Source organism: Astatotilapia calliptera, chromosome 2, assembly GCF_964374335.1.
Source record: "Astatotilapia calliptera chromosome 2, fAstCal68.1, whole genome shotgun sequence".
Lineage (NCBI taxonomy): Eukaryota > Metazoa > Chordata > Actinopteri > Cichliformes > Cichlidae > Astatotilapia > Astatotilapia calliptera.
The window spans coordinates 26,383,548-26,394,040 of record NC_137423.1 but is presented as its reverse complement, the minus strand read 5'-3'; the positions used below and the strand labels follow the sequence as shown (position 1 = coordinate 26,394,040).

Sequence of the window (10,493 nt, the reverse complement as noted above, 5' to 3'; positions counted from 1 at the left end):
GAGATAAAATTCTTTATTTCCTCTTGTATGAGTCATAATTTGCACAAATAAAGAAAGAATTCTCTGCATATAAAAGATAAAAATATATATATGTGTGTGACTAGAAAATACTTGTGGTTTGTTTTTGTCATAATGCTGCCACGCAGTGGCTGGTTAGAGGAACTTCAGGCACATGTAGCTCAGTCCATTTGTTGAGGCAACAGTCTGAGAGAAGAAGGATTTCGAGATGAGAAAGTAATCATGAGAATCTAAAACCTGATCTTCAATATATAAAAAAAAGACTAGTTACATGTCAATACTGAGATGTTACTGCAAACCATCCTCAACCTCAGCTGTCTGTGTTAAACCCCTTTTTTATGCATCTTTGGTAAAATTACACATTCGAAGAGGCCGGGGAGGTGGTGTTCGGTGAGGAGTAGAAGTCACAGAAGCCCTCCTCGGACAGGTGTCCGTACTCGTTGTTGTAGAAGGTCTGACCTGACAGCTGGCTGAAGAAGTTGGGCCGGAGCCTGGAGCTGCCTGTGGCATGGCTTTGATCTGGGGAACTGTGGGAGGCTGTCAGAGGCTCCGTGCTGCTGCTACTGTTTATACGACTGAGGAAAGAAGGAAAAAAATTACAGACTCCCAACTCAGGCTAAACAACTTTCTGTGAATTTTGATTGATACAATTCTCTATAACCTAGATAATCATTGTTGAACTCCCCTGTTTATTACCATGAGCTTATTATTGCAAGACAGTCCCGAATACACCAATCCCCAGCATGTACACTTACGAAATATTTGTGCAAAATGATGGAGCCCAGCTGCTTGAAGACATTATTAAGCAAAAGACTTTCAGAGGCACCAAAGATACTGACACACTGATTTAATATACGTACTATATTATATATTATGTAATATATCCTCTAAAGAATGGGATAGTTTATTTATTTTTGACTCCTTTTTGATCAGAGCATCTGCTCACATAGGCTCCTCCTACACTTTACTGTAGGAGTAAGTTCTCCATAAAAACATGCTTTTTTCACTTTTAGTTTATGTTGGCTTTTTACAACATTGCAACTCTCAAAATGTTGCTAATACCCAGGTTTGAATGACTCAGACAGTTGTTTACTCCCACTTACCCATGCATAGATCGAGACTGCACTGATGCTTACTTCCTTTGCAAATCTAGTTTCGTTCCACATAAAGCAGCGGGTGACTATTCTGCAGTTTCCGAGCAAAAGAAAGCAAATGTTTTCTCGTATTGACTCTGAAACATGTGGAGCATAAAGGCATTCATTTCTAAAGTTTTTCTTTAACTCGACAGTCATTGTGCTGTTTCATGGTGAGAAATTAGTGTGTAGCGGTCCAAATGTCAGATGGTGTGACTAAACAGCTGGCTGCGTACGTCTAGTGCTTCGATTCCAGTTTTCACAGATATTCAGATTTTTGCTTTCATATCATTTAACCTTTTCAAGACAACACCCCCGTGGTTGTGCTCAATTCTCTCAAATTCTTCGGAGGCCAGAACCATCCCGCTGTCCGTCTGGTTGTCCTAGAGGAAAAAAGACACAGGTTGACGCAGGTGCTACATCTGTCTCGACCAAGAACGACCATTTTTAGTAATAAACATAGGTGATAATGTCTAAGTCTGAAAAAGCTTTCAGAAAATGTCACCAGTCAGTTCACATTTTCCGATAGCTGATAAGAGGATAAGAAGCTTACTTGAGGAGGTTTCTGTGGATGCATCTCAAGAGGCAACTCTTCAAAGGTCTTCACTCTGGGCTGGCATATTTTGGACGGCCCCACGAACACACAGCCAGCAAAGGGCACACAATTATAATACCTGACCGAAAGACAGAGAAAAGGCAATGATCGCAAACAAACTTGAGCTGCATATTGCATTTCTATTTTTAATAATTGAAACACAAATTTCAGTTTACCAGCATTTTTTGGACATTAATTGGAATCTTTACACAGCTATTGGAATCATTATATGTTGTATTTATGATGCATTATGTTCATGACAAAAAGTGACAGTTTGATAAATCCAACAATAACAATCTGCTGTATCATTCATATCGTTTTATGGGGTCTGGTGGATAAAAGGGGATTGCTCTCTTGTACCTTGTGGGCATAGTGTTGCAAGCGAGTCTCAGTTCTTCCTCAGATGGCGGGCGCGAAGAGGCTTGAGAGAAACCATCGTCTTCAGAGTTCTGTGAGTGGTTCAGGGGGATGTAGTCCTTCCCATCCTGAAGGAAATAAGAACAAGATCCAGACCCCAAGAAAGAAAAACTACAGAAGAAAGTTGGAGACATTATCTCTCCAGCAGAACTTACAGGTAGACTGTTGTCCTGCAGCAGGTCTCCCAGGATCTGGACCAAGGCGGGGAAGGTGGGCCTCTCTTTTGGCTCGCCCTGCCAGCAGGCCAGCATGATGCCATATCTACCAGCAGAGGGCAGCGCAGTCTTAACAAGCATAACAGCCTCAAATGCATCTACAAATGCCATCCTACATTGTTCCCTAGATGTGCAAATCAACTTAATGACATTAAAACGGAAGTCATTCTTCTAACTGGTTTACCCAGTTAAAGACATTAAGAGCAATATTTTCTTCCTGAAAGCAGAAGCATTTTTTTTCTCGAAGATGCGGAAAGAAAGAGAGAAACTAAATGCTTACATTTCAGGAGAGGCAGTCTCCGGTGCTCTCATCCTGACGCCCTCTTTCAATCGCTTGCAAAACTCTTCGTCAATCTGTACCCCCGGATACGGAGATGCACCTAAGAAAAGACCAACATCAACCACCACATTAGGAACAGGAAGACAAATGACTGAGTACTTGTATAATAGGGATGCTGATTCGTTCCGCTAGTAAAAGTTCATTGCTTTTGGCACCGGCTGACATTTATAGATATTTTCAATCACAAGAGACTGAGTTCTGCACAGATGACATAAAAGATGCGTGTGCATGTGTTATGATTCCGACTTCTTACCGAGTGAAAAGATTTCCCAAAGGAGAACTCCAAAGGACCACACGTCACTCTGGCTGGTGTACACTTTGTCAAAGATGCTCTCTGGGGCCATCCACTTCAAAGGGAGGCGAGCCTGAGAGAACATTAAAACAGATATGACAGGCAGATAAAACACAGCTGAGACTCGCCATTAAAAGTAATCTTTATGTGGGTGGATAAAAAGAAATAATAACAATTAAAAAGTGTATTCTTTCCCGGGAAGCTAAAGTGGTGACATACGTTGCCTTTCCTGACGTAGTCGGGGTCTTTGTAAATGTCTCGGGCCAGCCCAAAATCACAGATCTTCACAATGTTGTTCTCTGACAGGAGGATGTTACGGGCGGCCAGGTCTCTGTGGATACACTGTGGATACACACAGGACCACGCATACATCATAACTCCGCAGACAGGTGTTTGAGTATGTGCGTGATTTTTAAGTGGTTGCATGCGCGGTGTCCGCCTTGTTTCCTCTGCGTAAGTGTTATTTGGGAGAGTGTACCATTGACCATTTTTTAAAACCAGGGAGTGTGTTTGTGTCTGCGTGTGCCAGTTTGTAACTGGGGCTGAACTGTATCTCTTCCAGCACCCTTCACAAACCTGGCAAGCAAACACAGCTTTGAGTGGTTTGGGGGAGTCAAATAAAGCCAGCCAGTCTGCTGTTGTAAGTCTCAGTATCACATTCATTACAAGTTGCAGCTGCTCCCTTTTTTCCGATTTAATCGTTTATCCAGTTACAGTGCAATGAACCATAGCAATGCGTATCAGTGTTTTGGTAAAACACAATTTTTAAAAGCTTATTTTGACAGTGTTTTGAGTTCATGGGGATCAAATCAGCTCACCATCAAACTGAAACAATCCAATAACACACCTCTCTAACGCCTGGAAAATGTGAGAATTCAGTTTGCATCGAAGTGCTTTGAAACATCTCTGCTGTTTGCGAGGAGTATTCCTCAAAATTAAAACACAATCTTAATTTTATTGCTTTACTTGTACCTGAATGCTTTTAATGTCATTTTATGTGCAGACAAAACTTCCATTCTAAGTTGATTTCATGTTTTTTTAATATTCATGAATTTTAAAAAAGTCATATAATTTTAAATCAGTTTAGTCCTATCTCTTGGACTTCAATAAAAACTGCTCTGAGAAAAGCTCACCTCTTATCTCTTAAGTCAAAAGATTTTGCTCGTTAGACAGTATAACTCAGGAGGCCTAGATACTTTGTGATAACACTCCTGATGCACTTCCAGTGTCAAGGTCAGGTGGCAGAGTCGCTATAAGAAATGACAAGTACTTAGGAATTGTGCTTAATATTTAAATTGAGTAGTCCCAGTTTATACTACTGTGTATTTTCTCCACATTACCAGAGCAACAAATGCAGTTGCTGCAGAACAGATTGAATGATCGCTTCATTAATCATAATACACTACTGTTTTTAACCTGCTCACATGTATTTCGAGTATCTAAAATAAATTTGAACATAAAAGGCACTATAATAATATAACAATACCGGTAATAATAAAATAGTGATCATACAGGGTAACAGAATATATAAAATACCATAACACGTCAAGCGCCTCTACAAACTGTGCTATTTCTAAGCTGGGATTTAGTTTCTTTTTCATGTTGTCTATGCAGTTAGTACACAACGATTGTCTACTTTAAACACGCACCAGTAATTGCTCTCATAAAGAGAACAAATCTTAGTTACGGTGTATAAAGTCTCACCACTAGATGTCAGTAGATTGCAGCTAAATGAAATGCACAAGCCTAGCTACGGTGGCCACTGTAGGACAAGTAATCTGTAGCGAGTCTAGGCTTTAGTCCAGCTGTCGAGATTTACATTGGTGTAACTAACATTGCTGAACAGTGACGCTTAGTGAGTAAACTCTTGTACGATGTGAGAATTTAATCAAAGTGTTTGTCGGATGGAACGTGTGATATTTAGGACAATTTTTTGAACAGCCTAACATTAGCTGGCATACTGTTAGCTTATAGCGTTGTGCGCTGTCTGGAGATGGGAGGGTTGTATCCAATCTGCTTCGATGAGTTCAGTTCATCGACGAGGTTTGAGGTAAGGATGAACAGGATTACATTTTATTCTGATGCCGGTTGCATTGTCTGTATTTTTTAATGGTTTCAATATTTTAAACTCAAAAGAAAACAACGGATAATGGTACCTTTAAATGACATTTAATGTATTGATGCTGTGTTGATGCTGGTGACTTTATTGTTCTTGTATACAATGTATTGGTATTTATGGTAGTACTTCCCAGGTTCAAGTCTTTTTCCATCAGCAATGGTAACTACACTCTTCTTTTGTGGTGTATCTCAAGGTTCCATTCTGGGTCCAGTTTCCTTTGTTATGCTATCACTGGGGCTATATTTGTAACATAAACCCTTGCCAATTCTGGTAAGCAATGCCTCTGTCAATTCCTTAACCTGTTCTTTAGTTGATGTTAAAACCTTAAGAGTAATTAGTGATTCAGCAGGCAGTTACACCATCCCCTAACGTCTTCATATTTTGTGTCCTCGGCATCATATTTTAAACCTCAGGAAAAGAATCAGTGTTATTTCTGTTTCTTTTCTTAAGTTTGATTTCCAGATTATATCAGCTGTTAAAGACAACTTTTTTCTTTTTAATTAATAAATTTCTTTCTGTTATTGACTCTGAAATGGTAATTTGTGCTTTCATCACAGTTGGTCTGAGTTGTTGTATGTTGGACTGAGAAAACCACTAATATCGTAACTGCAATCAATTCAAAATGCCAATGTTAAACCTTTTTTTTTTTTTCTTCATTAAAAATCTTTCTAATTTAATTTGTGTATTGCACTGTGGCATCAATGCAAAAACATCCATATTCTTCTGCTAGTTTAAACTGGGGATCATTGTTAGGCACAAAGGACTGAAAAGTTGATGGTAAATGAAATGCACTCACATAGTGTCCTTCCACCTTAGTGCACAAAACACTTAACCGCTCAATTACCCATTCAGATGCATACTCTATGCCAGTGGAGCTGTCACAGGAAGCATGGCAGAACATGACACTCTGAGCCAAGGGATCGGAGATGCCAAGCATTAGCGGTTGACCCTGCTCTACCACCTGAGCCACTGTGGACCCCTCATAAATGCCCCAAACTACAAGCCGCTGCCTCTGAAGCTAACCTCCGGTGACAATTCATCACAGCTTAATCATTAATTGTCCACACTGTAATGCTGAGAATTAACCTTTCTGGAAGCCAGGAACTCCATCCCACGAGCCACCTGGAAACTGTAGCAAATCAAATCTTCTATCGTCAGAGGAGTTTTCCACAAGTCCTCCACTGGAGAGAGAGAAGGAGAGGATGAGGGCAGTCACGGCGAGAAAAGAAAACAGCGCGGTGCGGGATGAGGAGTTCAATCACATAAAATGACTCACTTTTCTCTACAGCGGGAGTCTGACTGGACGTATTGGATGATGGACTCTGAGAAGCGGTGAGCGGGGAGGAGGATGGAGAGGGCGGTTGACGAGTCCTCTGGGCAATCTGACCCGCTTCAATCATCCGCCTCACCTGGCTCTGGGTTTTTGGAGAGCGATCCTAAGTGGGGAAGCGTTTCAATGAATCATCTCAAAAATCAATATCGGGCTTAAGACTTACAGAACATGGCAGATAACTGAGTTTGTGAACAGAAACTACATAAAGGGGACAAAGCAGAGGTAGAAAAATGAGACAGACTAAAAGGTTAAAATGAAAACATGATTACAGATAGTCTTTCTGAGCTTTGAGCTGCCATCAGAGAACAAATGTGAAAGTGCTTGAATAAATTGCTTGAGTTCTGCAGCGCTGTGTTACCCTGTAAGGGAGGAAGAACTCTCTCTTGGCTCGTAGGAAGTTGGAGAGATTCCCATACTTGCAGTATTCCACAATCACCATCAGCGGGCCTGGTAACAGAGATGTTTCAAATGTTTCAGCACATGTTCACTGCTCGTCTACAAGCTCTTTTTTTGTCTTTTCTCGCACCGTATCTGAAATAGAGACGCTGCAGCTTGAGCTGGACCATTTCCCGCCTGAGATTAGCTGCCTGGCTGCTTTTTGTTTAGGATAAACACTTTCAGATGTCCGTGACTCAAAAATATTCTCTATAGGTCAAAATCATGCATGGGTGAAAGGGAAAAGAATGAAGGCATCTGTTTTACCTCTCATTTGGTTACAGGCTATAAGGGAAAGGGGGGTGGACAAAATGATGTAAGGACTTTTACACTGAACAGGACAAAAGAGCAGAGCCGGAACATGAAGCTTTCCCAAAAATACTGACAGAGGAAAATAGATGATCAAAGGCTGAAACAGTGACAACATTACCAAAACAATCCCACCTTCATTTATCTTGTTAGGTGACTGTGTGCAAATGTATTTAATACACTATATGGACACGAGTACTGGGCCACCTCCAGATTACACCTACAGGTGCTCTTCGGCCATGGAAACCCAAGCTACGAAGCTATTGGTACACAGTATTTGTGCTGATGTTAATGCCAAAGCAGATTTGGAACTGTCACTCTATATGGTCTGCTACTTTGAAGTTCAATCAATGTGGTTTCTAAACACTTGTACTAATATTACTAATACCACTTATTACATTCTAAAAATAGGATTTTGCAAACATAATCCATGTAATTCTTTGGCCTCACCATTTGGTTTGGTGCAGGCTCCCAGGAGGTTTACTACATTCAGATGGTTGCCAATGTGAATCAGTATCTTTAACTCTGACATCAAGGCTTTGTGTTCACTGGCCGTGGCTCCATCTGCAATACAAAGTGAAATGTTCCAAATAAAACACATCACATTGTGTATTTTGACGTGTGCATATCTTGTACAAACATGAACTGCGTGGGCTGCACTGCACTGCAATTTCTCCTAACTTTGATTACTCTGACTGCATCAAATCTGTTTAGCATTTGCTTCACTTTGGGTAACCTTCCAAGAACATAAACACACAAAGCCAAATCTCACCCTTCAGCATCTTGACAGCCACCGTGTCCAAACCTTTGCTCTTGCTAATGCCGTAGATTGATGCTTCAATTACTTTTCCAAAGGCACCGTGCCCTAAAACTTTTCCTGTGTCAAGAGAAAGAGCAGAAAATCAACAAGATATTCATGCTTATTGATTGATGCGTGCTTGATTTTAGCCTCACTGGAATACATAAACAGTTCCATCTGCAATGGGAAAAAAATTGCAGATGGCATCCATGGAGACAAGGAGGAGCAACGGGACATTAGACAACATGCTCCCATAAGTTGCTGTCGTGGAACAGATGCTTTTCTTCTGGGCATTTTTAAAAAGCTGTTCTGGGAATGAGCACATATTTAACATTAGCACTATTGCTGGCAGCGCTCTATCCAGTTGGCAGCAATCCAGAATCATGCCATTATGGATTGTGGAAATGGAAAAGTAATTCAGTTTCACCCATCTATTTGCCTCTCATCCACTCCTGCTCATGTCCTCACACATACCTCAGGCTCCTATGCTACTTTAGCAACCATCCCTTTTTTCTCACTGTTCCTTGTTACCCACCTAGCCGGAGTCTGTCTCTGGAGATCTCCCACTGCGATGAGTCGTAGGGCAGGTATTCGCACTGCTCATCCAGTGGCACCTCCCCCGGGTCCATAATGATTGACAGATAACCTGTCTTTATGTCTGCTGGGTTAACCTGAAGTTCAAGGTGAGACGAGAGGTGGGCTGAATAACAGGGAATCTTGGAAAGGAAGCGCTTGGACACGCAGCGCAAATGTGAAACGTAAATAACACGAGGACAGAAAGAAGGAAAGGTCGATGGTATACTGCAAACGAGTGAAATTACCTTTAGTCATGCTCTTATTAGAGTTAGAAATATGTCAGCATGCTCTTTTAAAGCACATTTAGTGTTTTTCTTTTATTGCTGAAAGCAAAGAAAATGATTTGTATTGAAATATTAAATAAAGTGGCCCATCTGCGCTTGACTGACAGCAGCCACTGAAAGCCACCGAAGGATGAGGCATTGTTAGCAGGAGTCTTCATGACCTCATCACTAACTAAATGCTGCAGCTGATAAGCTTAGTAGCTACTTAGCATGCAAAGTGACATTAGTAATGCACTTTTAGGGAGTGAATGTTTGTCTGGTGGCTTAAGCACAGGCCGTGTGCATTTGCGGTGCTGTGTACAAAGCATTAAAAGCACACTTTTAAAAAGTAAATGCTTTTGTGCTCTGTGTTTGTCTCTGGATGTGTATTTAGTTAAAGGACACCTGTTTTTTTTTTGTTTGTTTGTTTGGCAGCCTTCAAAGCCCAACATGCAACAGCAGCCATGTTGACTTGAAACAGAAGGTAAACACGGGTGTTGCTGATGTCATTAACTGAGCTTCTTTTCTATTCAGGAGTGAGAGCAACACCTTTGTTTACTGCCTATTACTGTAGTTACATGTGGTATGTTCATGTTGTGTTTACATATGTTTTATAGCCTCCTGTCATGACCTGGCATTTGTTAGTGTTAGTGTGATGCTACGGTTGCAGTTAAGTTGCAATGCAATCTAACTAGCTAAGATGAAGACCTTAAAGTATTCTGTTCAATTGTTACTATTAAAAGTGCGGATCCAAATAAAATATGTCAAATATGTCCTGTACAAAGTACAGCCTTCTTCAATTTTAAGGTTTTATATAACAGGACATCATAAAAAAATAATTTGGTCTTTAGCAGGTCATAACATTAGGCAAATACAATCTGAGATGAACATTTACACCTGACAGGTGACACTGCGTCATTATTTATTTAACAAAAATCGAACCACTAATGCAGAAGCGAAGAGTAAACAACTAAGTGCATCCTTTTTGCTTCCACATGAATTAAGAGGTAGACAAGTGCTGCTAATGGTAAAATGGACTGGTACTTCTATAATGCCTTCACCCAGTCATACACATTCATAAAGCACTAAATTTCATGCCTAAGCAATTTTATCTAACATTCAAACACACACTCACACTCAAATGTATGCATTTGAGTGTGAGATTCAGTACTTTGCCCAAGGATACTTCGACAGACTGGATGATCAATCAATCCACCCACCTACCTATTGATTGAGGACCCAGTCTACCACCTGAACCACAGCTGAAATCAAATGTACTCGAGTAACTGATTATCAGCAAGTTAAGTGCATCGGCACATCAGTGAGCACCTTGTAAAAGCAGAAGTTTGTTGGTCTGGAGAATTCCGGTGTGTGTTAACATAATGACAATCTTCCCAGGATTGGGCACCTTAGCACATCCACCCCAGTGTTAGATCGTGCAATACTCTGAGAGGCTGCAAAAAAACCCAAGAGCTACACCAAAGACTCTATAGGCCTCAGTGAGGAGATTAAATGTTACAGTTAAGTAGAAAACCCTCATCTCTCTATAAAACCAACATGGCAGCACAGCTTAGGTTTGAAAAGTTAGGTTTAGGTTTGAAAGGTTGCATTTGGAACAATGTGCTCTGGACAGACAAGACTAAATTGGA

The 10,493-nt window shown here is 40.7% G+C and overlaps 1 protein-coding gene across 1 annotated transcript in view; it reads right to left on the bottom strand.

Moving 5' to 3' along the window:
* Nucleotides 1-10,493, bottom strand: part of flt4 (fms related receptor tyrosine kinase 4) — a 47,178-nt gene continuing 36,685 nt past the window's right edge. The window contains exons 17-30 of the mRNA XM_026190106.2: nt 8,541-8,676; nt 7,979-8,083; nt 7,657-7,770; nt 6,821-6,909; nt 6,406-6,565; nt 6,216-6,310; nt 3,230-3,352; nt 2,972-3,083; nt 2,659-2,758; nt 2,319-2,424; nt 2,107-2,231; nt 1,705-1,825; nt 1,449-1,534; nt 1-593 (exon numbers count right to left, since the gene is read on the bottom strand). Coding sequence (XP_026045891.1) covers nt 374-593; nt 1,449-1,534; nt 1,705-1,825; nt 2,107-2,231; nt 2,319-2,424; nt 2,659-2,758; nt 2,972-3,083; nt 3,230-3,352; nt 6,216-6,310; nt 6,406-6,565; nt 6,821-6,909; nt 7,657-7,770; nt 7,979-8,083; nt 8,541-8,676 — 1,692 coding nt within the window. The 3' untranslated portion in view covers nt 1-373. The remainder of the gene's footprint in view (nt 594-1,448; nt 1,535-1,704; nt 1,826-2,106; nt 2,232-2,318; nt 2,425-2,658; nt 2,759-2,971; nt 3,084-3,229; nt 3,353-6,215; nt 6,311-6,405; nt 6,566-6,820; nt 6,910-7,656; nt 7,771-7,978; nt 8,084-8,540; nt 8,677-10,493) is intronic.